General features: G+C 33.0%; 2 protein-coding genes across 2 annotated transcripts; one reads left to right on the top strand and one right to left on the bottom strand.

Annotated features, from left to right (window-relative positions):
* Positions 1 to 6246: 6246 nt before the first annotated feature.
* On the bottom strand, positions 6247 to 7662 carry LOC133285582 (delta(8)-fatty-acid desaturase 2-like). The gene has a single exon (XM_061482836.1). It carries the CDS (start codon positions 7649 to 7651, stop codon positions 6308 to 6310), a length of 1344 nt encoding a protein of 447 aa, XP_061338820.1. The 5' UTR covers positions 7652 to 7662; the 3' UTR covers positions 6247 to 6307.
* Positions 7663 to 21229: 13567 nt separating this feature from the next.
* On the top strand, positions 21230 to 22215 carry LOC133285574 (probable membrane-associated kinase regulator 6). The gene is made up of 2 exons (XM_061482824.1): positions 21230 to 21878; positions 21970 to 22215. The coding sequence occupies exons 1-2, from the start codon at positions 21230 to 21232 to the stop codon at positions 21975 to 21977; spliced, it is 657 nt and encodes a 218-aa protein (XP_061338808.1). The 3' UTR covers positions 21978 to 22215.
* The last annotated feature ends 5756 nt before the right edge of the window (positions 22216 to 27971 follow it).

Below are 27971 nucleotides of genomic sequence, written 5' to 3'. Positions count from 1 at the left end.
CGTTTCTTTGTTTTTTTGTGTTTTTTCTTTTCTTTAAACGTCTCGCAGCGCGTCTAATAAAAATTGGGCAGTGCTCAACCGAGAAATGCAACGCCCGCAAAATGAATAAAAAAAATAAAAAAATTCATCTATTTAAAGAAAATAAATAATTTAAATAATAATTAGGGTTACTTGACATAAAAATATGTTGTTATAAAAAAATTAAATAACTTTTCTAATTAGATCGGTGTAAATTAAGACACAAGTAGTTTAAATGTTAATATATAATTCCCTTATACTAATTCGGTTGATGAGAGAAAAGAAAAAACTATTAAAGGGGTTAATGACAACTTGTTAATGCTGAATTTCAACATTCCCACAATTCTAGGCATGGAATCTTCAGCTTGTCTTCAGGCTTGTTATCTGCCTTTCTTATTGGATTTGGAAAGGAATCAACATACCAGAAAGGGTTTAATGTTTACAATGTGTGATTTTCATTACTTGGGAATAGTTATTTGACAAATGATACTTACATGTATAGTTTTTCTTATATTTTTCAAATCATTATTATTCATCATAATTGTTTACTTTTGACTATGTGAATACGCGATACAATGACATGTAAATATAATTGTTTTAATGATTTCTTTGTGCTTTTATTAGCTTGTTCTTTCTGTCCAGCGTAAAAAAAATAGGATTCAACCCAATTGGTGCAGCTCAGTTGGTAACTTGGCGCTGAGTTAGTGGGATTGGATATGTGTTCGATTCTCGCTGAATGCATTTTTGGAGAGGGGGCTGAACATTTAGCCATCACTGTTCCCCCGCACTCCGGATTAGTCCTATAGCCGGCTCAAAGAGTCGAAGCTCGTGAGGATATCGGAGGGAGCCAACTCGTCTCAAAGAGATAATTAGGGTTGAGTAACTCCAAAAAAAATAAAAATAAAATAGGATTCGCTCTTATAGTTAACGTAGATAACTTATTTACAGTGAGTGTAAAATGATGTCGTTTTGAGGAGAAAATCAAGGTATTTTTGTAATTATAATTTATTTTAAGGTTATAATAGTCTTTTTTATTATAATTTTTTAATTTTTCAATTCAAAACGATGTCGTTTTGAGAGTGAATGTAGATAACTTATCTACATTCAGTTTAAAAACGTTAAAGCCAAAAAAAATAATACCAATATGTACTGTTGAATTCAGTTTTCTTTATCAACCTCAACTGGAAAAAATAATTCAATTCAAAATTGAATTGGTTTATTTTTTAGAACCAATTTAATTTAGTTTAGAACTAATTTTGAATTAGTTAAAAAATATAAAAAGAATGAGAAAAAAATTAAAAAAATATAAATGATACTAGAAATTAAAAATAATAATTAATAATAAAAATAAAAAAACATAAGAGAAAAAAAGAAAAAAAGACAATAAATAAATAAATAAAAAAGAGAAAAATAAGATAGAAAAAAAAAATAAATAACTAAAGAAATAAAGATAAAAGAAGGAACTAAATAAATAAATATATAAGAAAAAAAAAAGAAGAAAAAAAAAAAACAATTTGGTTTCTTAAACTGGTTTTCAAACATCACTTCATTAACTAATTTTTAAAAATTAATTTTTTTAAGTGCAATGAAGTTAAGTTATTTTGGTTCTTTTGCATATTCCTATAAGGTGCTGTTTGGTTGAGGAGTTCCTATAATTTCCCCATGCAAATGAACTTGGGCATCCACTTTGTCTCTGTTTGGTAGACGGATTTGGCAACGATGCCCATCTATTCCATTTGCATGGCATTTCCCATTTGGTCGATGAAAGCAGGGAATTGGCACTGTTTAGAAAGAGAACTCGGACGTGGTTTTTTGGTGGAAAGCCGTCTAAATTGCAAAAGGCAATTTTAAATCAACCGAAAATACCCTCTGATATTATCTTGGTTTGGAGATGGATCGGTTGGCTGGAGTAGGGGTGTGGCTGGTTTGTCTGGCTAGGAGAAGAGGAGGGGCAGTGATGGGCTGTTGAAGATGAAGATAGGATGGGGGGCTGAACGGTGGTGGCTGGATGGAGATGGTGGTCGGCGGTGTGGTTGTGGGTTCACAAAAAATAAAAATAAAGTAAAGGCTGTTAGTGGTGGGTTGATGGAAGGAGGACGATGAGGTGGGGTAGTGGTTTGGGTGCAGCGGTCATGGTGGAATGATGGGCTTTGGAGGGACGATGAGGTGGTGAAGAGAAGGAGGATGACGGTAGTGTGTGGTGAAGGCTGAAGGTTTCAAAATTAAAAAAAATAAAAAATAAAAAGGGCAATGTTTAAAAGGATAGTTTCGTAAATTCAGAATAGTTACCCATCATTATTTTATATTCAACCAAACACACTCTTCACAAATTTCACTTAATTTTCCTGGTAAAATTTTACTCAACCAAATAACTTTTTTTACATTTTCCTATCAAACTCAGTTTCCAACCATTTCCCTATCAATTTCATTTCCCTAGTATTCAAAAATTTCTCCTCAACCAAACGCCACCTAAAAGAAAAAAAGGTTTGCATTCATCGTTTAATATGATTACAAAAAGTTTCCTACACATACAACATTTTGTGGGACCCGCATGTTTTGAAGAAAAAAAAAACTACGGCACGCAAAACAAATCTCTATAACATATCACAATCATTTTTCCTGAAACATAACTCTTATAAAACCCAAAAGGAAAATATCAAATACACCCTTGAAGTTTGCCTTTTAATCACTTATCCTTTTGCGATTTTTTTTATCATTTATCTCCGGTGTTTTTTTCATCCAAATCCATCCTTAACAGTATTAGGGTTTCTAATCAATATACCTATTTTATGCTTTTTACAAAGGGAAATCATTTTCTCATGTGATAGGAGATAGCTTTCTTATGTTGTGAGACATCGAAATCTGTGTAATCTTTTTTGTTTTTTTGTTTTTTTTAACAAGTGGTGGGCCCCACCACTTGTTGTGTCTATGGCATGAGAGATGCAACCTCATGTGGCATGAGAAAAGAGAAACCCTTTTACAAAACTACACTTCAGCTACCTTGACCCATCTTCTTTCCAACTTTCAAAAGGGTTTTTAACCATATAATATTTTTCCAGATGCTAAAAAAAGATGTGAAGTGTCTATAATAAGATAATAATATTTCTTTCTTATTTCAGAAAGACCAAGTATATAGGCTCTCCTCATCATCTCTTATGTTTTATTTGTAGTAGTCAATGATACTCATTAAATTGCGTGCTATCAAATAAGGTCTCATCCAAGCTTTACGATCTGGGTATGTAATATTATTTTTGAGTCTGACTCTTCAAAAGTGTGGTGTTGCATCTGGTAAAGGGGTAGTGTTCTTCTTGCGACCTCTATGGTAATATTATTGGGGACATTTGCCTCCTCCTCCAACGAGATTGGAACATTAATCTAATTCATGTGTTTTGTAGAGGAAATCTGACTTCCTTGCTCAACAGGGTTCAACTAACTCCTTCAATCTTTGTATTTTGGATCAACTTTAGCCAGCTTTGCAATTGATTATGTTGTTCCATTATCTCCTCTACGATAAGAGAGCCTATACACTTACACTCTTTGTAAATAATAAAGAAAATTTATTACCTTAATATAGTAACTTTACAAAAATTTTCCGAAATTGAAAAAAATTTATGATTAAAAACTCTTGCAAAGTTTGAAAAAAAAAGATGACAGAAGGTGAAGTGTATTTTTGTATGAAATGTAAAATGGGAAAAAGACTTCTCATGTTGCATGTTGCATGAGAAGTCTCATCTTCTATCACTCTCACTTCGATGTCTATGTTAATCATTTTTTTTAAGGTGAGCCTTATCCCTTTTTCTTTATGTAGAAAAACTTGAATTTCTCATGTAACATGAGAAATTGCAAGCCAATGTAAAATAGATATATTGATTAGAAAATCTAATATTATTAAGAAGGAATTTGGATTAAAAAAATGGGGTTTATTAGTATCAAGTAACAGGAAAACAAAATCTTATTTCTGTACACTCATTTAAAAACGGGACCCACCAAGTGAGAGGAAAAAAAAGAGAGTAACTCACTTATAAAGGCACGATACAATGTGATTTTACTCTTAGATGACATAAATAAAACTCAAAAAAAATACAACGTAGACAAATACAAATCTCTTGAAACAAGACTTAATATCTCATGTTGTTGTAAGAATAACAAGTGTGGGCCCACTTTAAAAAAAAAAAAGCAACGCCAACTTTTGTAGGGCCAGCTGGAGAAAAAAATAATTCTCCACAACAGCAGACTCACATTGCCCGTTAATTTTCCGGGAAAGGCCACTCGAAACAAGGAAAAACAGTGCGGTATATACGTTTTGTGAAATAGTTTGTTTTTAATTTTTAAACTTTAAAACGATAAAACTGGTCTATTTTGTATTATTCCTGAATGGTTTTTTAAAAATTGTTCATGATAAGTTGCCATTGATATGGAAATAAATCTTAATTGGCAATTTAAAATTTCGGTTAGAGCATTTTTGGCAATGAGTTTTGAAGACGTCTCTAGTCTCTTTAAAATATAGGTTAAGAAATAAAAGAAGGAAAAAATATTTGTAATTTGTAAGGATAGTCATTTTAGTTAAAATAACTATTTTTTATTTAATATTTTAATTAAAAAAAATACCTTCTATTTTCTTTCATTATAATTTTTGTTGTGTAACTGTTTTTCTTATAAAACACTGTAATTTTGATTAAAATAACATAATTCTATGTTTTAAAAGGATAAATATTAATCTCATAAAAGAATATATTAATAATTATTGATTCAAATAATAAAAAATTGATTTCTTTTGATTAAAGATTTTGAGTTTGAATATTAAAATGGAAAAAGAAAATTTGTGTCGTGTGATATTAATCCGAATTACCACCCCAATGACAGAGGACATTAAACAGAGCTTGCTCTCTTAATATAGAATTATTAAAGATAAGTTTAAAATGATATATTTGTTTTCTTCTCATATTTGTTGGCAGTGAGAATGAGAAGACATAAGGTATTGACCTCATTTCATTTCTACTTTTTTAAATGGATCCATTCTAGCTTGGTGAGAATCACCATTATTTTCCCTTGCTAGATGCCACGAGATCAATTTCTTCCAGCATATTATTATGATGGCCTCAATTTCTACTAGCAGAAGCCAAATTCAATTTCATTCTGATGTCAAATACACTAATTTCAAATACATTAATTAATCCATTCTAGCTTGTTGAATCACAATTATTTTCCCTTACTAGTTTACTATGGAATCCGGCTTGCTGAGAATCAACATTTTTTCCCCTTGCTGATGCCACAAGATTAATTTCTACCAGCATGAATCATTCTTCTAGCAAAAGCCAAAATTCAAATTCATTCTGATGGCTTCATTAGCAACAAATTGCCACTCATAAGCCTTCACCTGAATGTAAGGGTTGAGCCATAAATTTTTTGACATTATAACAGAGTTCTTTGGTTTCCTTTTTATTTTTCAGGCACAACCAAAAGGGCTTGAAAATCAGTATGCAATAATTCCATCCTCTCTCTCCAACAAACCCAGAGTGAAAGAAGAAATATTCTGCTAAATAACCGATGAATAGAAATATACATACACAAGTTGATGGGAGTTCTTCTATCTTTTATTAAAGTCAACCATTCTATAAGTATCAGAAGCTAACAACCTCTTCTGGAGTGAACATTAATTGTCTAGCAGGGTAGCTAGTATTTGTATCTACGGAGCTTATGGTAAAAATGACAGGAAATGAGAAGTCCTGCACCTTAGGCCAAAGTCCGATGGTATGAACAAGATGTGTGTGTCTATGGTGGCTGCTAAGACAGGTTTTCTTCCAGAGTTATGAGATAATCGCTTTTGTTAGCTATAAGGGGTTATATATAGATGAATGCACTAGGAGATTCTGCCCCTAGTGGGTAGTTTGCAGGTGACTTAATGCGATAATGCGATGCTTAATGGGTGGTTATTGGTAGTGGATGGAAGTTATGAGAGAGTGATGGAATGAGATGCTCCTTGTAGTGGGGATAGAAAGTGAATACTACATAAGTGGTCCATAACACAACCTATGCAATGTAACAATAAGGAAATGAAGAGAGAAAAAAAGCAAATATAATCTGAATTTTGTATTGATGCAAAGCACATGAACTGTAATATATAGATCATCGTTTCTACACCACACCTATTAAAAAGTTAAATTTAAGGCCCAATATAGAAATGTGGGGGGCTAATATAATGACAATAAGATTTTTTTTTTTTTTTTTTAAAGAATAAAGGAAAAAAGACCTTCTTGACATTCTTCTAAAATCCAAAAATTCATATCCCTCAGCCATGAGTATTAACAGCTTCCCACAACAGATTCTTGGGGGCAGGGTTAGTCAGGTCCCTGGCTTGTAGGGCAGCAGTCCTGAGGGTCCTAATTGTCCATTGATTGGCCTCCCAAAATGACAAACTCCTATAAGGCAAGTTATGCTTCTTGCATAGGTCTCTCACCATTGGGGAAATCTTCCTCAATTGGCACCTTGGAAGCCTTGGGAACAAATGGTGCTCAAGCTGGAACTGCAAACCACCAAAGAACCAATCCATCCAAGAGGAGCAAGAGATATCCAATGTCCCACCAGTTTGCTTCTCAAACCAGTCATTGCCATTTGGTGGCCCCACATATACATTTGCAGCAAAATGATTCAAACAGAATTGAATGTGTTGAATGGAACAAACAGCAAAGCTAACAAGCACAAACATAATCCTTTCTGGCCAATTTGGGAGGGAAGAAACAAGAAGGGGGAACCAAGTCCAAAACACAAGAATTCCCATTATGTTCAAAGCTCTATCTGGGACTCTACGCTTTGAAAACAAAAGCAGGAATGTCTGAACGTACAAATTGACCCTTGCAACGCACATGACTGGGTAAAATGTCCAGTGCTGGTAACTGATCAAGAACCTGGCAAAAGAATCAAACTTTAACTGCCTTCCATAGAAATGAGATGTGATTGAATTGAAGAAACGGGAAGACACAGCAAAAACTGGCATGTGTTGCAGATCAGGATCATGGTCAAGGCTATTGCAAGCAATGTGGTGAGCATTGTGAGTCCATTTCCACCATGCAATGCTTATCCCAGTCAAGCAATTCCCAGAAATTATCTGTGCAAATTTGTTGAACCCACGATTTGTCATAACCACATAGTGACCAGAATCATGACCCACATAAGCACTTTGCATCCAAAGCAAACCCAACAGCATGCTAGAGCCCAAATGTGCCCACACACTTGCGCATCTAAGGACCCCATAAAGAACAATGAGGAACATGACAGCAACAGAGGTAAGGGCACAAGAAGCAACATGCTCTTTCATGTCAAAAAGACCCATTTTTGAAAACTCAGATGCCATCTTCCTATAATCCCTGGACACCTCAGAGACGTTGAAATCCCTCAGGTAATACCCAGTGTAGAGCTTGTCAAGAAATTTCCATGCTGTGCCAGGATGGTAGGCTATGAATGCATCTGTGACATCCTGGCCAGCAAGGTTCAGTATAGGAACATCACCACCAGGGTGTTCCTTAACCCAATCTGTGACATTATACACCTTACCCTGAATGGAGATCCATAAATCCCCTTCCTTGTTGTGTTCCTTCAGCTCCTCAGAGGTGATGTACTTTTTCTCACCCTCCATGGCTTGATTGTGCCAACAACAGAAGACAAACCAAACACAATGAGAATAACAGCACAAAAAAGAACAATGAGAAGAGATAGATGGAATATAATGATTGGGGGGGTTATCTGATTCTGCAATGCAAGCAAATCCAAACCAAGGAATCCCTTCTTACTCAAATGGGGTTGTTGGGTTGTTCACAAAAACGAACAACCCCATAGACGGGGATTTTTTTGATTTGATCTGTTGGAGGGATCTAAAACCCCCCTTTCGGTCTCTCTATCTCTCTATCTCTCTTCACTGTTCTTCTCTTTGTGGTACTTACGTTGTTATTCTAGGAGAGTTTGAATGTTTTTGAGTTTAGGCTTGAACGTACGTTACAGCGCACATAAATAGTTACAAAATAACGGAACAGTGACCATTTTACCACTGTTGTCAAAAAAATTACCAGACTGCCATGTCAACAGTAAATTTTGCTAAAATGCCACGTGTCATATTTCGCTACACTGTGTAGCGAAATATCTGTGCAAATAATTCGTTACACAGTGTAGCGAAATATGCCACGTCAGAACCAAAAATGTCACGTGTCAAAATTATAGAAATTCGCTATCCTATGTAGCGAATTTCTTCAATTTGACATATGGCATTTTTGGTTCTGAGCAATCTGACGTGGCATATTTCGCTACACTGTGTAGCGAATTATTTGCACACATATTTCGCTACATAGTGTAGCAAAATATAACACGTGACATTTTGGTAAAATTTACTGTTGACGTGACAGTCTGATAATTTTTTTGACCAACAGTGACACTTTAGTCACTGTTCCCAAAATAACATCAAGTGAAGTCATTAACTAACAGCAAAACCAACCTGTTAAGTAAAGAAAAGGTGTGGCTGTAACACATACATACATACATGATACATACATATGATTTGGGTTTGGGTTTGGTCCAATGTTTTTGTCTTTTTGAACAAAGTTGCTTTGCTGGCCTTGTGGTCCCTACTCTTTCAACGGTTCTCATGGCCGAGGTTACAGCCTCACAGGGTATTAGAGTAGGTTGCGTTACAGGGTACTAAATTGGTAGGGTCCAAGATATTTTTGGAAAACCATGAATGCGAATCACTGCGGTGTCAGAAAATTGACAGACTAATATTTAATTAATAATCAAGAAACATATTAGGTATGCTCATAAAAGAAGTTATAAATATAATTGCGGGCATGTTAGTTTGTATTTATAAAAAATAATGCTTGTTGCAAATTTGTATGAAAAATATGATTATCCACTGAGAAGACGTTTGTAAATTAAAACACTTTACACTGTATTAAATTTACACTATTGTTAAGAATGCCTAATGCAAAGGGATATATTATTTTTTGGAAAAGTCTCATTGGGCTTATTATGGAGAATTTAAGAGGAAACTCACAAGAGGGATTCAAACTTGTTGAAATTACCAACTAGACTAGATCTTGGATAGGAATTTTTGTGAGTATTGATCCAAAACTTGTGGACGTTGCACTTTTTGTCTAGGATAGGAAATTGGGGGGTAACTGAAAATGACATTCCTTTTTAATGTTGTTATATTTTATTTACTTGTTTGTTGTTGTTTATACTTTTTTAATTTCTGCTTTGCTTACTACATTTTTTCTCAGTGTTTTCTTATTTATCAATGGCATTACATGTATTGAATTTCCACTATCACTTTTAATTATTTTTATTGTATAATAATATATTCTTTTCTTATCATTTGTTTGACAAGCTGGTACAAAAGAGTGAATAAAAATATGAAATAATAGATGTTTTGTTTTTGTTTTGGATCATCAAAGTATTGTTGGTTTCCTTGACATACAATGTGCTGATTGTTAGTTTGGGTTTTAATTTAAATTGATCATTTTCAAAATCTGGAATATACCAGCACACAGAGACTTAAAGGGGAAAAATAAAAAAAATTATAAATTCAAAAAGTTTCTTTATTTGTGCATCTCCTTCAAAGGGTGATATTTGAAGCCTAAATAAAATAAAATAAAAAAGGGCAAATTGACATGGATGTGATGCCCCAAGACTTTTGGGTCTTGCTTAATGGGGTTCCTTCATTTAAATATGGTCAAGGGATAACCACAAATTGATAGGTTGGTTAAGTAATAACAGCTGGTGAAATTCAGATTTCTTAGGGAGGAAGTCACGAGCACAAATAAAATAATCAAATCTTAAAAAAAAAAAGAAAAAAAAAAAAAGAATGATCAAATCAAACCATGCGTGCTACTGCTAGCTATTCAATTCAGATTTCAAAGAAATACACTGTACTTGGTACCGTACAGCTTCAACCTCGTATATAGAATAGTATCTCTCCTGTGTCCTGGCCCCAGATCCCCAGATTCCCTGGCCAAAAACTGCAATCTGAATCAATGATTCTTCTTCAGATCCACCGTCATTTGTGGAACATGCTTATTGCTAATTATGCCCCTCTAAGATCCTCTATCAGGGGTAATTCAAAATAATATCCAAATAGAGTTAGATTCTTTGCAGATTTTTCAGAGTTCAGCACTTCGTTTGTATTTTATCTATTAAAAAACTTCAACTGTGGTAAAATTATCCATCCTTAAATATTTGATTTGTAAGAATTTTTCTACATGATACCTCAATAGGTTCATATGATATATAAAACAACACCACATAATAATATTATTAGAGAATAAGAACTATCTGTTTGGGTCATCTGATCTACTGAACAAATTCTGAAATGTTTTTCTTGCTAGGATCTTTCTCTCTATTGCTTATTTTGAAAATGACAGTCTTCTTGCGACTGGAGCATGATGTTTCTGAGGGTATAGTTCTAGTATATATAGATTAGAGAGAGGACTTAGCAAAATGTTAATCAACAATGCGTCTTGTAGATTCACCCATCATAGAAATTCAATCAGACATTAATACCTATATTGTGCTGCCCAACTAGGCCTGATACCCATAGATGCTAAAGGTTCAACTCATCATGATCACAAAAGAGTTTATCATAATAAATTAAATTCAAATATTCATTAACTCATTAATTTAAAAAATACAAAAATATTAATTAATATTGTACATGTAAATTTTTCTAACATCTAGTTGCAAAATTTATGTTGGAGTCAAGGTTATCTAAATTTAAAACAGAGAAACTTTTATTTTTTAAAAGACCTAAGCATATATTTAGAAAATTAAGACTGTACAAACCATGACACCTTCGTGTCCCTCCTTCCCAAATCGTCACCAATAGCTCCGTGTTTTGCCAAGAAGCCAACAAAACTGAGAGGGGAATAATGGGTCTAAGTGAAAAACTCACGACAAAGAGATATGGTACTTCAATTTAACCCAAAACTTTAAATATTATATTAATAAGGGAAAAGTGTTTGTCATTTTAAATGACATAAAGTTATGTCATTTTAAAAGAGAGACAGACACAAAATAATTTTTTTATTTAAATTTTAAATTAAAAAAAATCACCCACTTTCTCTCTCTCATGATTTTCATTTTTTTTTTGTCTATCTCTGTCCTAAAATAACATAACTTATGTCATTTAAAATGACAAACATCAAACCCTAATTATAATAGGTCTAAGTGATAAATTTATTTATAGGAAGGATATACTTACCACCACAAAAATTTATCATCCTTACAACTAATCTAATACAATCTAACAGTTATAATTTATTGAAAAATTATTAGATCTTTCTTATTAATTAATTTTTAATTTTTAATAAATTATAACCATTAAATTAATAAAAATCAATGATAATTAGATTGATTGTAAGAGTAATAAATTTTTATGATAATAAATATAGGGTTCGTTTTTTCTGCAGTCACTGCAAATAAGTTATTTGCAGTAAGCCCAATACGACGTCGTTTTGGGCAGAAATCATGATACTTTTGTAATTTTAATTTATTTCAGAGTTATAATAGTCTTTATATTTATAATTTTTTAAAATTTCAATACCAAAACGATGTCATTTGGAGAATAAATGCAGATAACTTATCTGCAGTAATTGCAGAAACATTTTTTCCATAAATATATTCTACCCCTTCACTTATATCTATTATATTTAGCCCATTCTTCTTGATACGAGACTTCTATCATTTACATTTGAATTTTTACTTTTATTGCCCACCCGATGCCTCTCTGCCTTATGATTACCATCTTTGAGAGTCAGCGAATTTTGAAAAACTTTGTAACATTATTGGAGTGCATAGACATAGTAAAAAACTTTGACTCATATAATCAGTCCTGGTTGGTTCGAGTGCCGAGGAGTCTATTTTCTTAAGCAAGATTTTAGGTTCTGAGTTGTTGCGGCTGGCTTTGCGCTAGAGATGTCAAAATAGATTATAACATGTGAGTCAATTTTTAGTATGACACGAAAATTTATATTTGGGTTGACACGCAAAACAATTAGTGTCGGAAAAAATAATTTATAAAATATCTATGTCATGTTGCATGTCAAATTTGTGTCAAACCATATTTTTTTATTAATTTTTTTTAATTTCAACTCATTTTTTTTGGTTTTTTGCCGTATTTTACGTGTTATTCGTATTGTGTCGTATCAACTCAAAAAAATTCGTGTCGTAATGATCCCTATAGTTTGCACTAGTATTTTATTAGCCTCGTGTTGTTTTGATACCTCTACACAGTTTGCGCTAGTATTTTACTAGCTTTGGGCGAATATTGTAATGCTAACGGTTCTGGTACTAATTGAAACAAATCTCGCGAGAATCTCATCCCAAAAGTTAACTTAAGAGGTAAGAAAACTCAAAGTCCATATAAATTTCATATTAATCACTCGTATAACCAATATGAGACTTAAAATTCTATACCTTAAAATAAGATCGCAAAACCTTTTAATCGGAATGAACTAGTGTGCATTACTTACACATAATATGTAGTACCATTGGCATTGATAATCATATTTAATCAATGTAACGCTTTTAATGTCACCTTGTGTCCTGTATTCTTTTTCATTAGCACTTTAATAATCGAGTCCTTTTAACTCCAAAATAGTGGCCTCATTTCATACCCATATAGGTAGAATCTAGAAAGCACCTACACGTAATTTTCTTTGAAAAAATGCATGTGGACACGTGTCAGTGTTCGATACTTGTTCGATATGCATTCGTCATGCAGTCAATATTTTAGGACATGTGGTCTATGTTCCGACATACGTTTCTAATATGCGGTCAACTTTTTTCGACACGCGATCAACGTTCCGACACTCATCCAATACGTTTTTTTAGGTCTAAATTTTATTTTATTAACTAAACAAATAAATCAATTTTTTTCTGTTATGGAATTTGACATGAAAAATTAACAAAGTACGAAAAATTATTTTTATTTTATATTTATGTTATGAAATTTGAATATTTGATTGGTTATATAACTTATTATGAGCTGTTATATGTATTAAATATAAATTATATTATACAATGTTAAAAATATTATTTAATATCAAAATGTGTTCTAACATATCAAAATATGATATTTTTTAAAATTAACGTATCAGCGTGTCGTGTCCTGTAGCGATATCGGTGCAAGATAGGATAGATTCGATCAAAAAACGTCCCATAATAATCAATGTAGCAAATATATATATGATATATATCAATTAAGAGCAATGTTCAATGTTCCCCTTTTATTTACTTATAATACCAAGTACTTTTTACCTTGAGATATATACATATAATTTTATAAGTACTTTAAATCACTCTAATCATGTTCTTTTCTGGTTAAACTTAAGGGGCAATTGGTTGAGGAGAAATTTTTTGAATACTAGGAAAATGTAATTAATAGGGAAATGGTTGGAAAATGAGTTTGGTAGGAAAATGTAAAAAAAGTTGTTTGGTTGTAAAAAAATTTACTGGGCTAATTAAGTAAGATTTACAAAGTATATGTTTGGTTTGAGGTAAAATATAGATAGGGAAATGAGTGACAATTACGTAAATATTCCCAATGACAACTGTCTTGAGACATCATAGATTTGCTTCATTGATTACATCATCGAAATCATAATCATCTGATACAAGGACAATACACTCAACCCGTCTATGATCCATGATATCCACCATGTGACTTTGTAATGCAACATCAGCAGCTTGTGGCTTATCCAAAACAGTTTGAACCCAAAACCCTGCCCGTTTAAGCTCATATGTCAAACCATTCCCCACTTTGGGAGTCAGAATAGCACTTGCAGCCTTCTTATACTTTTCCATTCACAATGACAATATCTCAAGAATTTTAAGGATTTTGAAACCATAAGCAATGCAACGGGTTCTTTGTTCTTCTATAAATCAAACAACCTCCAAAAGGAACCATTGAAGAAGAGACAGATAGAGGAGTGAAGATTATGGAAAACCCATTTTTCTAAACAGCAAAAAGATTGGATTTTTGGCAGCAACGATAACATACCTCCACCGCCATCATTGTCGAGCCTGCCAGTGGAGTAGAGAATCGCGACAGCGGCGAACGGAAGATCAACTCAACTCAGAAATAGAACCTTGCTCTCATAGGATGGCCCACATGAAATTAAGGGTATTATGGTCTGACTTCGATTGCACTTTTTCCATTTAGCTGGCTATCGATGAAAAACCACCTCCAATTTGTCTTTCCTAACAGTGACAATAGCTTGCTTTCTGCGACCAGATGAAGAATGCTATGCAAATATATTAGATGGGGAACTTAAGAAAAACAGTCTACCAAACATGGTTGTCTTAGTTTGACACTTTTATTTGCATAGGGAACTTATACGAAAAACTCAACCAAACAGTACCTAAGAGTGTGTTTGGTAGAAGATTTTGTTAAGAATAGCTAGGCAAATAGAAGTGGTACTTTTGGATGTCCATGTTTGGTATCATGTTTTAAAATTTTTTGCTAGGGAACTCATTTGCCTAGTATTTGCTTTTTGTGTGTAAAAAACACTGTTGAATATACCACCTACAAGGTGGTATTTGCTGATAGATGGAGAAATCCAAAAAGAATTGTAAGCAAGGAGATCAAAATGACCCTGATGTTTGGGAAAACTACAACAAACTAAAACCATATTTTCCCATTTTATTTTAGTCAAGGGTTGTTGAGGTAATTTAACCATATTTTTTCACCTATATTTTACCTTCAACCAAACATAGACTGATAAAATTCTACTAAATTTTTCCGGTAAAATTTTGGCCAACCAAACAACTTTTTTTTTTTATTTTCTTACCAAACTTCATTTCCCATCATATTCCTAGTAATTACACATTTCTTTAGTAAAAAAGAATTTCTTCTCTACCAAACGCCTCCTAATACTTTATGTTACTCAATGTAAGACAGGATTCGACCATTGATGATCATTTAAGATACGGATTTAGTCTTGTCATTTTTTATGTTTTCCACACCAAATCCCTTGTTAATCGTTTCATCAAAGGATTTGCATGATTTTGTTCTGACCTTATATTAATAACAGATATCGCTCTGTTTGTAATAAAATATTTTAGTCTAATGTGTCTGAAATTTTTTTATATAAAGAATCAATTTAACCCAAAAGCTTAAATTGTTGGGTGAATCTATATTAATTGTTTTATATATTTCTAACACTTTATAAACTTGGCTATATGCCTTTGGAAGTTTGTCTATAATAGAGAAAACATAGTGCTTTCCTCCATATGCATGTTACGTTGCTTGAAATTATTCAAAATTCGTTCAATTTCATGTATTTGTTCCATGACAGATCTACCATCAATCATTTTATGATTATTAAAATGACTAACCAGAAATTTCTTGCTTGTAGCATCTTCTGTCATGCATCTACCTCTTGTTTCTCCCATTGTTCTTTTATACTCCTCGTGTTTTGGTAGACATCAAACAATGCATAAGAGAAAAATCAAGAAGAAATGAATGTTGTGTTCAATCTTCATGGTGACTGATAACTCTTTATCAGAAGAATTATTCACTGCTATTTATGCATCATTTCTGGTGTGTTTTGATTTAAATTGGGCTGTGAGACTTGTATTTGGTTGTTATTGCAGAATATTGAAAGCCCAAAAGCCCAAGTCCAAAAGAAGCCAACACATAGAGCATGGCATACAAAAATCAGCCCACGTCAGTTACCCAATGCAAGGGTAGAAATGTAAATGAAAATCAAGGATGAGTAAAAGAAATAGCAGTGATCATAATAAACTAAATTCACTCCAAATCAAGCTCAACCAAACCCTAGCCATTCTTAATCTTTGATTTATTGAGTCACCCAACCTCACTTGTCTCTGAGTGTGTAAAAGCATTGAGCCACAAAACCTTTTGGTGTGCTAATTCTCACCCATATAGATCAACCAACCAGCCACATCATTGAAAAAAAATAGAAAAGGAGAAAATACAGAATCTTTAGCTTGAGGTTGTTATGCGATTACGGATTGTTGCAAGGTGCGGAGCGATTGTGGAGTGAGAAAGTACAGATTCGTTGGGTAATCTAAGCATGAGAGAAGAGACACGTGGACGAGGCAGATGAGCTCACATAATTGATGCATGCAGAGGAGCTGATATAAAAGGAGCAAAGGACCTCTCATCTAGGGTCGGCGGCTTCTTCTTCTTTTTCATTTCTCTTTTCCATTTTTCTTTAGTTTTATTTTTACGTTTCTGGTATTGTAAATAGATGCTACTTTGTTTTGATTAGAACCTATCAGCACAGTACCGAGGCTATTCTGGTGAATAGGACTCGGGCTGTGATTTAATTTTTCTGCACTTTATTTTCTTTGTAATTTTCATTTCGTTTGCTATTTTTTTTGTAGCTCAACCCTTATGGGTATGAGCTAAACCTTCCAAGAGTTGGGTTGAAAGAGTACCTAGAGCTCATTTGTTATTGGTTGATGTTTTAAAGTTTAAAGTGTTGTTTTCCAGTTTGTTTACTGTGTATTTGTTACGCTGAGTTATTATGTGATGACCACACATAGGCTACTCCTAGTGGTGTGGAATTATTGAGAAATAATCCACATTAGACCCCACTGTAAGCACATGGAAAGTTGAGGGAGATCTCTCTCAATGGGTATGGCTCCAGGGATGAAGTTACCCTCATGTAACTTAAGAAAATGGTGCTTCAAGGTCTTGTGATAACAGTGACATAGAGATATGTCATTTGTTGTTATTGGAAGAAAACTGTTGTTGGGAAACAATGGTTATTTTAGTATTTTCGTTACGCTGGAAGCAATATCTATTTTCTGTCAAAGCATCCTAATGGCAAATGAATGAAGGGGAAATTGACACCCAACTTGTTTTCAAATTCTGTTTTCAAAACCAATCTTTGTTGTTCTTTTGTATTTTCGCCCAAATCAGAATTTAATTTTCTGTTTTAAAAGTTAAGAGAAAATCATATAAAAAATTTACAAGTCTTTTAGTTAATTAATTTTTCAGTCAGTAGTTAAAAATTCCTTCACCAACTAAAGTTCTATTTTAAAAAGAAAATCCTCACAAAAAATATTTTTCTTACACTTGATTTAGAATAGCAGTCATTTAATTTGATTTGATTTTATTTTATTTTTGTTCTGATTAGCAATTACACATTTATTCAAAGTAAAAAACGCTAAAGATAACCCCCAAGGGTAGCTCAGTTGGCAGCTGAGCTCTCAAGGAATTGCTTGGTGCAGGGATCAAACCCTGCCTCAAGCAGTTTCTTGAAAAATCTTTGGGGGCCAGAGGATAAGTCAAAAATCTTCGGTTGGGGGATTAGTCTCGTCCTTTCTCCGGTTGCGAAGCTTAGTGCACCCATTGTTACAATGAGGGGCTAGCCCAAACGGGCCGTACCCCGAGGGCATGGTGTCCGGAGAAGGTTGAATGGGAATACCTCCTGGTAATGTACCAAAAAAAAAAAAAAAACGCCAAAGATCCTTGTGAGAACGATAACTGGGACTCACAAAAGCCCTATATTACTTGTTGTCGCGCATACTTGCATAACTGTTAGCAAGCAAGTTGAATATTTTGGAACCAATGAACCCTTGCTATGCTAAACTATATTCCCCGTGACCATTCATTTTAAACTATATTCCCCGTGACCATTCATTTTTGCTTTCTCCCAAAAGGGAACCTTCAAATGAAAATTGTTATCCCATTCTCCATGCAAAGTCTCAGCTTGAAATAATACCAACTGAGTTTTTTTTACTTTCTATGGAAGAATTTAATTTAACACAGCAGGGTTTCATTGGTTCTTTTTTCTAATTTTTAGTTTATTTTATGGGTTTAATATTTCTACTTTTGATGAATAATTTTTTTTTTTTGTCACACTTGTAAGTGAGTAAGTCTCATTAATCTTTTATTCTTTCTCTCTTTATAACGGAACCCACTCGTTTTTATGTAAGTGTAACAGAAAAAAAAAATTCTGCATCAAAGCACAAACATTTTCCCCTATTTTATATGATGGAATAGAGTTTTGCTTAACTTGTGCTTCATGGGATCTTAGCATTGTTGTATTTAGAGGCATCAGCGGACGCACACTATTGCAAGTGTGGGGAAATGCAGACACAGATGCACCGAGTTGGTACTAAAAACTGATCTTGAATTTCAGTCTACTGCATTAGGCAGTGGCCAGCTTTGAGAAGATGAAGAATTGGATAGCATGCGGCAGATAGCTTCCAACATAGGAAATCAAATCTCAATTCATTCAAAAGACAATAGCTCACTGTATTCGTGCTGCCTAGATTTCTACAGTTCACAGATATTATTAAAATTATATATAAAATTTTTAAAATGACATTTTCTTAATATTTTTAAATTTTAGCTTAGATGATTGTTTATCATAGTCTCTGACTCTTTGTGATTATTAGATTATGAGTTTGATCCTTATTATTTTTTACTTGTGATATATAATTATATTTGAGGCAGGATCTTTTGACACCGGTGTCAAATTTGAAGTTTGACACCTCATCTAAGAGCCGTTAGATCAAAAAAGATCAACGACTCTGATTTGCAAGCATGTGACACCATTGATCTTTTTTTATCTAACGACTCTTAGATAAGGTGTCAAACTTCAAATTTGACACCGGTGTTAAAGGATCCTACCTCATTATATTTAATATCAAAATAATAATAAAAATGGTGCAAGATTATTTTGCATTACTATAAAAATAAAAATCTTAATAAATAATTATTGCCTGAAATTGTGATAGAGTAGTTGACTCTTGATTATTATTTTTTTATATTAAGTTAAAATTTTCATTTCTTGTTTATATTCTTTTTGCTTTTTAATGCATTTAAAACTTTCTTTAAAAAAAATTGGAGTCGCTGCCGCCGAACTCCATTACTAAAAATGCAAACATAAATAATTTTTTTTGGGTCGCTACTGTATTAGAGGTAATGATTTCTGTTTAACTTTACCCAATGGAAAACTGCAACATGAGTTTAACTTACACTCCGAGAAATGAGACACTGTTTTGAAGCCCCTTCTTAATTAAAATGACAGACCTCTCGTTTGGATTAAAATGACCATAATCCTTTTCTGCCTGTTTCCGTTGTTTTATGCTTCTATAAATCTATTCTGTTATATATTGAAATTGGAAAAAGTGTGTATCATTTTAAAATATGTAAAGTTATGTCATTTTAAAAGACAGAAAGATATAGATAAAGTAGGACAGAAAGTTAACCAAAAAAAAAAGTGTGGATCCCACCTCTTTGTAAGAGTAAAATGACATAAGTTGTATGATTTAAAAAGATAACACTTTTTCCATTGAAATTATATTCATTATTTTGTTGCAAGTTTCCATTCTGGTTTTCTTTTATCCTTTCTTTTTGTGGGGGAAATTTGGCGTTCTTGTATGAATGGGTTGATGCTTTGATAAAGTTCAAAATTATTTCTGTTATAAGTGCATACGTCAATTTCTTGAGATGGAAACTTATGGCACAAAAATTCTAGATCCCCTTATCAGTGTGTAATGAAATAGACATGAATACAGTAAGGTCTTTAATTTTTAAATATCAAAATTTGAGGTACCTAGTACGGTAGTCCATCATCTTTTCATAAATACAACTTTAATGTGCTCCTCATGAAATTTGAACACAAAAATTTCAAATTAAATTGCCGAGTGCTCTATATTAGGAAGTAAATATTCAAAAGAAAGGTTATATTTATAAAGTTTTTGTTTACAAACTACACTATGTACTATGGATAGTATATACTATTTGAGCATTACTAGCCATAGTACATAATGTAATTTGTAAAAAAAAATTTATAAATATAACCAATCTCAATATACAATTGGTGATATTACTTCTGTTGCTTTATTTTTCAGATGTTTCTATCTGCACAAAATGATTGAGAGAAGGATGAACTTATTAACAAGTTGATTACTTTGATAAGGTGAACATGATAACAGTTTGACTACTTTGGGACCCAATTTTTATAGATAACTTTGGGGGCCAAAGCAACTAGTAATATCTTTCAGGGTCCAAATATATAATTACTCATAATTAGGATATTTCTTCAAAATTATTATACGTGAATATTTTACAATGTATTCAACTTAGGATATTCTATATTATCATTCAAATAGTTTTCACACCATATACTAAGGCATTTATCGTGCTCTTTATGAGTCAAAATTCTAAATACAAATGGCAACAATCATGCTCTTTTATTATTATTATTTGTTGTAATAAAAACTTGATCGATCCGGGTGGATCATCGAGAATGTCTAACCGAAAGTTAGTATTTATATCCTATATAGGAGTCTATAAAAGACACGCCACAAAGAATAACAATACATAATGATAGCGAAAGACATGAGATATGTGCGCAGCGATAACTAAAGAATATGGAGTTCAAAGTGTGTATACCTGAAGTTTTATAGAGAATGTTCCTTGTAAAGAGTCATTATTAGGAGATAATATAAGGAATCTTATCGCTTATCTCTTATGAATAGTATAGAGGATGTCTCGTAGGTGTCTTATTTCTTGTCTCTTAGGTTTATCACATGTGCTAAGTTGTTGCTTTTAGAAGCTATGGGGCCATAAGATGGTCTAGAACAGAAACTTACATTGATATAAGGGACAAGTTATATTTACAAAATATTTCGTTTACAAACTCTTACAAATTACATTATGTTCTCCCAGAAGAACACTAGTTACACTATGTTTTCCCGGAAGAATATAGTGTAATTTGTAAAGATAATTTAAAAAAGTTTGTAAACAGATCCTTTCCGTTGATATAAAAAAGGTTGTCAAGCAAATTAAGTTACTCGGAGGAAGATTTCATTTTCTCCCCTAAATTCCTATTTTCTCACAATTAACCATAACTAAAAAGATGAGAAAGCAAGGTGACTTTATGGCAATAATCATGCTCTTTTTTTTCTATTATTTGGTTTTTTTTATCGTATGTCTGTCCAGAAGAAATTACAGACAACTATAACTACAAAAGATGAGAAAGCAAGAGAAGCTTATTACTTAAAGTCAATACAGTTTTGCATTTATGTTGTTCCATTTGTCCCCTACTTGACCTTGATAGAATAGACAAACTTTCCCCTTGTGGTTACCATTGTTTTGTCACTATAAGCTACCAATAACATCAGTTTATCCTCAAGAGTATATGTGTTTTTTTTATTCATCATTATTTGCATTAATCGTTGCAAAATGGAAACCTCAGTGCCTCTAGCCAGTGATAGTTTTTCATATAGTTGGTTATCAGATTGTAAATCCCCTTTGGATGGCCTTGAGGAGCCTCTAAGAGAATCTGTTTACAGTTCCTATGAAGGCACCTCAGCAGAATTCAACTCCACTATGATAAACTCAGATAATTTAAGGGCAGAATGCCAAAACTTTGATTTTGATATTTCTATCACTCAGTCACCTGTTGTTCTTGTTCATGCTGATGAGATTTTCTCTGATGGCCTTGTAATGCCTATATTTGTTGACCCTTCCAAAGTAGAGTCCTGCAATACCCCGGATCCCTCTCAAACCATGCTTGGTTCTTCATTTTCTTCCAGAACTGTTTCTCCAAGAACTATGGAAATTCATCATGGCTTCCTTACAAGATGGAGAAAATCAACATGGAGAACCTTGCTAGACTTTTTTGGTTGTATCAACCAATTAAGGCATAAGGTAGGAGGCTCAAGGAAAAGTACTAGAGTTGATGATATTGATAAGACAGATTGGCAAGTTAGAAGCTTGAGCAGTTCGCAGAAATCATCTCCAAAACCAATTACAACCCATCCTATTGGGGATTCTAATGATCATGAGAACTCAATTTATGAAGCAGTCCTCCATTGCAAAAGATCACTAGGTATAGTCATGCTTTTAATTTTATAGTGTGTGTGTGTGTGTGTGTGTGTGTGTATATAGGAAAACTAAATTTCTCCATTTCCTCATTTCAGGAAAATGATCCTTCATCAGTTTAAGAGAAGATAATTGTAGGAGGAGGAAGTGGAGAGCTCCTAGAAACATGTGGTGGCTGAATGAGCATTCCAATTTTTTCTTGTTTTAGTTTCTTTCTTCTTCTCTCTTGAATGGTACTTGTACTTCTCTGCTGAAACAAGCAGTGTGTTTTGGTAGATGCCAGATGTGGGATTTAAAATATCAAATTTCAGGAAATGTTGGATCCTATTGCTCCTTGATTTTGTACAGATAATAATTAATATCACAAACTATGTATGTTTTATTTATTACTAATGTCAATAAATTTGTAGCTGTAGGTTTAAGTATTCACTAGCTTAATCTGATTACTCCCATGTCATAATATCCACCAGTTGATGCTCCTTTTTAAACGTTGCAAGAAACAACCACAAGGGCACCCTGTCAATTTTAAAAAGATATATTCTTCTCTAGATGTGAGATAGTTAGGGAAAGATTGCATAGAACACAAAGTCACCAGAGAGAGTCTGCTATGGACCATTTTTGCAACATTAGAGGACTGGATAAAGGTCAACCTGAAGATTTTACAGGAAACTTGGTTTGTAGTTTCCAAGTCTTATCATTAATTTGCCGGTTGAACATTCTTTTATGTCATTGACATTTACTAGTTATTGGCACAAAGAGGGAAGGTTTTCACATGCTATCCGTTGAAAATAAGCCAGACAAGGAGGGCACATGAGACAAATAATGTTTGGAGAAAGAAATTCATAGGATGGTGATTATCATGTGCCTCTCTTCAACTCCTTGAAACTTCACTAACTAATGTGGACAAGATGTCACTGCACTGCATTTACCTGTGATTATAAAAACGCTGCCCATCCCATTCAAATGTGGCCTCTGTTCAAACATGTTCTTGACAAAGAAGTGCAACCCAACCAATGGCAGAGGGAAGTGGCTGGCGGTAGCCGTGGCCCCAACACAAATAAAGTTTTCTTAAACCTATTAATTTTTTTATAAACACAGAAATTATTATTATTATTATTTTATAGGAAAAATATTTCTTCGGCCACCGAGACAACTTTACCTCCGGTGAACCAAAAACAACATCGTTGTTTTGAGTTGTAAGATTAAAAAATTTAATGATAAAGACTAATATAACCCTGCAATAAATTAGAATTACAAAAATACTTTGATTTTCACCCCAAAATGATGTCGTTTTGGACTCATCGGAGATAATTTATTTTCATTAAACGGAGAAATCTTTTACCCTTATTTTATATATGGGATATGTAGCTCTCATGTCACTGCAGATGAGAAAAAGTGCAGTAACACTTATTTTTCTCAGGATACGCGTGTGGATCTTGATTTTTTTTTTTTTTAGGCCAGAATACGACCATGTATCCTAGTGTTAAAAATTTGGTGCAACTTTTCTCATCAGCAGTGAAAGGAGAATCGACGAACCCTTTATATATATATAAATATTGAGATTGTTTGGGCATATTTTTGGAAGACAATAGATGTTAACGCAAAAATAAAAATTTGTTATCAAGCACGACAGTAAGAAAAAAAGAAATTGGCCGAAACTTACTTGAATGAAAATAATAAATCAAGATGAGTGGGAAATATTGGAATAATTTGGCACATTGTTTATCTTGGCCGAAATAAAGGAAGACTATTAGGGGCTGTTTGGTTCAAGAGTTCTGAACATTTTCCCACTGAAGTGGAAATGAGTTTCTCTATTCTCCTCGTTTGGTATAGGGGTGTTCATCAACCGATCCAAACCGATTCAAACCGCGAAAACTGAATCGAAAAACTGATAACCGAATAAACCGAAAACTAAAAAATCGAAAACCGAAAAAAAACCGCAAATTTTAATTGGATTGGATCGGTTTTCGGATGGGTTGATGAAAATCGATCCAATATATTAATTATCTTCTACCTACTTGTCCTTTCTCCAATCATAGCCAAAAAATTTCTAAACTCAAGACTCATTAACTCATCAACTAAACCTAAGAAAAAACTTAGTCACGTCTCATCAACTAATCAACTATAGTATTGTTTATTGATATTTTTGTATTTCAATTTTTTTTTTTACAAAGCCAATATATACAAAAGATGTTATTTGCACAATAATCATGAAACTAATTTTAGGATATTCAAAAAATCGAAAATCGATCCAATCCAAACCGAAAAAATTTGGATTGGATCGGATCGGATTTGAAAAAAAATCTAAACCGAATGGATGATTACATGATCCAACCGAAAGGATTGGATCAGATGAGTTTTTCTTCCAAAACCGATCCAATCCAGACCGCAAACACCCCTAGTTTGGTAGATGGTTTTAATTACTTTTATCCAGTTTACACATTTACCTATCTATTTACAAAAGCGTGTAAAAGAGGGACAAATTCACTGTTAACGAATCCAACTTCCAAGATGGTATTGCTGTCAAAACTGGAGAAATGAAAAAAGTGGATGAAGAGTGTTACAAGAATACCCCTCTTCTTACCAATCTTCTTACTCGAAATGGTTCAAAATTTTATTAAAAGGTTACTTTCGTAAATTCAATCTATTTTTCTATTAAAATTTTATTTTCAACCAAACATACACTCAGCATATTTAACCCAATTTCTCCACTAATATTTTGCTAAACCAAACAACTTTTTTTATATTTTTCTACCAAACTTACTTTCCTACTTACTTCCTTGTATTTACATTTCCTTAGTAAAAAAATTTCTCCTGAACCAAACACCCCCTTAGTATTCTGGTGGAGTATACCCATTATTTCTTATGTTATAAACAAGGGAAAAATGTGTGTCATTTTGAAGGATATAAAATTGTGCCATTTTAAAAGAGAGAAAGAGATAGATAAAGGAGGAGAGAAATTGACAAAAAAAATAAAGGTGTGGGTCCCACCTCTTTGTAAGAATGAAAAGATATAAGTTGTGTCTTTTAAAAGGATAAACATTTTTCTCTATAAACAATATATATATATATATATATATATATATATATATATATATATTTATTTATCAATTTTTATATATTTTATTTATTTATTTCTTCTTTCACTTTGAACTTGTTAAGGGATATCAAGAGTGATGTATCCTTTGAAGGGTGAAGTATCTCAATATACAAAATAAGATAATAGCATGAACTATAATTTAGTGGAGGTCATCGTAAAGGTCTTGACAAGTTGAGAATAAGGGGAAGGTGTTAGGGGCAAGGTTATTGATGGTGTTTAGAGATTTCAGCAAAGTAATAATAAGGTGAGTAATGGTGAAGAAGATGATTCCTTGATAGAGGAGTAAGAATAAATGTAGAATGAGAAAAGATTCCCTAATATGAAAAGTGTGATATCATAATTATTTTCAGTCCTCTAGACCGCATTAACTTTGATGAGTTAATGGGTTAGATTTGTTGGACAACTCAATGAAAAAGTCCAAACAATCTCAACCCCAATGAAAAAACCCAGACAACCCCTAACCAAGTAACCAACCATCCAGAACACATTTATTTATTTTTTCAATCTTTTCTTATTTTTATCTGTCTTTATTGTCTCCAAGTTTTATTAATTTGAAATAAAAATGATGTTATTTTAATATTAATTGAATCGTTGAAAAGTTAAAATATTCATCAATTCTAAACTTATTGACCCTTATCCTCCCCGAGTCATGAATGAATGAAGGTAATACGAATAATTGTCGAAAACTATAGGACGTTCTTAATGCTGACTGATAGCGGATCTTGCTAATATTATAGCATAGTCAAATGCGAACATGAAAACATTACTACCTAGCGGACACAGCAGGTTACAATGACATTATTCGGATTTTGTGACTTGTGATTAATGTTAGGGAAAAGTTCACCAATGCCCTTGTGGTTTCCTTCAGAATCACCTATGCTCTTGTGGTTTTTTTCTATCATATATGTTCCTATGCTTTGTAAAAAATAAAAAATCACAGGGACATATGTAATAAAAAAACATATCATTTTGCAAACCACATGGGCATATGTGATAGAAAAAAACTGCAGGAGCATAACTGATTCTGAAGCAAACCACAAGAACATTGGTAAACTTTTCCCTTAAATCTTATTAGTGAACAATTCAAAGCAGATGAATTTATTGATACAAGTTGTTTCCGCTTAATTAATAATTTTGAAACTTGAATCTTAAATATGCAACTGTAATAAAAGTTGGTAGGAAATTTTTTATTATTTTAATAATTTTACCTATGAAGAAATTTAAATAAAATAAAATCAATGACAATCTTGTGCACGATAAAAATCTACAAAAAAATTTTCTTCGATGTGAATGTATTTCTGTACCAGAAATATTCATTTTAAAAACTGTAATTTGTGAAATTTAAATATGAATTTAATGTTTATCAAGTATATATATATATATATATATATATATATATATATATATAAAAGAGATAAATTTATCTGTTACAATATATGAAATATTAAATCCTTTAAATATTTCACGTGATATATACACGTGTTACCCTAACAACAAAATTGGGATTTAGACGATCCAATTATTCATAAAACATATATTATTTTTTCAAGGATGGGCTCCTCGACCTCGAAGGGTCCCAGTTTGAAACAATAGGTTGGGGACCAGTTCCTTTCGTGTGACCTCAATGTTGCTCATGTTATCATTTTCTTATAGATATATGCAATTGCAGCATAAGATAAATAGACTACTTGGTATGCTTGTGGATGCTAATATAGGTATGGAAGTTGACTTATCGTTGAAAGCTAATTTAGTTAATGATGTTAATATTAGCTATGAAACTGGTTGTGTTGATGGTCTTTCTGCAAGTCAGAGCTGTATGAGTGTGTGCCATGATGGAAGCTGCAAGAGCTTTGCAATCTTGCATTATAATTAGAGTTAATGATGAATGTCCTTTCTTGGAACTGTAGGGGTGCTGTTAAGAGGCAATTTAAAAGCACTTTTGTCAGGTTTAAAAATAAATATAAGGTTAGTGTGGCTGCTATCTTAGAGCCGAGGGTGAGTGGGAATAAAGCTGTTAGGATTATCAGAATTTTGGGATTTGCTAATTATAGTATAGTTGAAGCTCAAGGCTTTTCTGGTGGCATTTGGCTCATGTGGAATGCTAGTGACGTAAAGGTTTCTTGTATCTCTAAGCATGAGCAGTATATCCACTGTTGGGTGGAGGTCTCTAACAAGAAGGGCTTCTTCTTTATGGTTGTCTATGCTAGTCCTTATGAAGGGAAACGCAGAATTCTTTGGGAAGAGTTGAAACATATTGGGAGAACTATGGAAGAGCCTTGGTTACTTTCTGGTGACTTTAATGAAATCACATGTGCTGAGGAGAAGAGGTGGAGGGATTGTTGATTATAATAGGTGCAACCAGTTTTCTCATGTCCTGGATGCTTGTGGGGTGTTGGATTTGGGAGGAAGTGGTAATAGATTTACCTGGAGAGGGCCCAAGTTTCTTCACCTGAATAGGGTTTTTAAGAGGCTTGATAGAGCTGTGGCCAATGAGATTTGGAGAACTTGTTTTGAAGATGCTGATGTGTTGACTCTTCCTAGGCTTTTTGCTGACCATTGTCCCATTCTTGTCAGATTGGAGAAGGAAGAATCTGATTGGAGAGAGAGCCTCTTTCGGTTCCTTGCCTCTTTGGCAATATGACTCTAGATTCTATCCTTTTCTTAAAGTTAACTGGAATCATGCTGCCAATCTCTGTGACAGCTTGCAATCTTTTACTCCAGTTCTTAAGGATTGGAATAGAGATGTTTTTGGTTTCATTCATCATAAGAAAAATAGGATTATTGCTAGATTAGTGGTATTCAAAAAGTTAGCAGTAAGCAGCTTGAGAAATTGGAATTTAAGCTGAAGGAAGAACTTTCTGGTATCCTTGACCAGGAGGAACAATTATGGCATCAAAAGTCTAGGGGAGATTGGATTAGAGATGGTGACAAAAATACTAGACTTTACCATACTAGTACTTTGATCTGAAGGAGAAGGAATAGTATTATTAAACTCCAAGA

The sequence above is a fragment of the Gastrolobium bilobum genome, unplaced genomic scaffold (assembly GCF_033153095.1).
Source record: "Gastrolobium bilobum isolate Gb01-03AN ecotype WA unplaced genomic scaffold, APGP_CSIRO_Gbil_v1 utg12463, whole genome shotgun sequence".
NCBI classification, from domain to species: Eukaryota; Viridiplantae; Streptophyta; class Magnoliopsida; order Fabales; family Fabaceae; genus Gastrolobium; species Gastrolobium bilobum.
This window is presented reverse-complemented; position numbering and strand designations above follow the sequence as displayed.

What these genes read in the sequence shown, in the direction of transcription:
- LOC133285582 (XM_061482836.1), bottom strand. Translation starts at nt 7,651, where the DNA reads ATGGAGGGTGAGAAAAAGTACATCACCTCTGAGGAGCTGAAGGAACAC.
- LOC133285574 (XM_061482824.1), top strand. Translation starts at nt 21,230, where the DNA reads ATGGAAACCTCAGTGCCTCTAGCCAGTGATAGTTTTTCATATAGTTGG.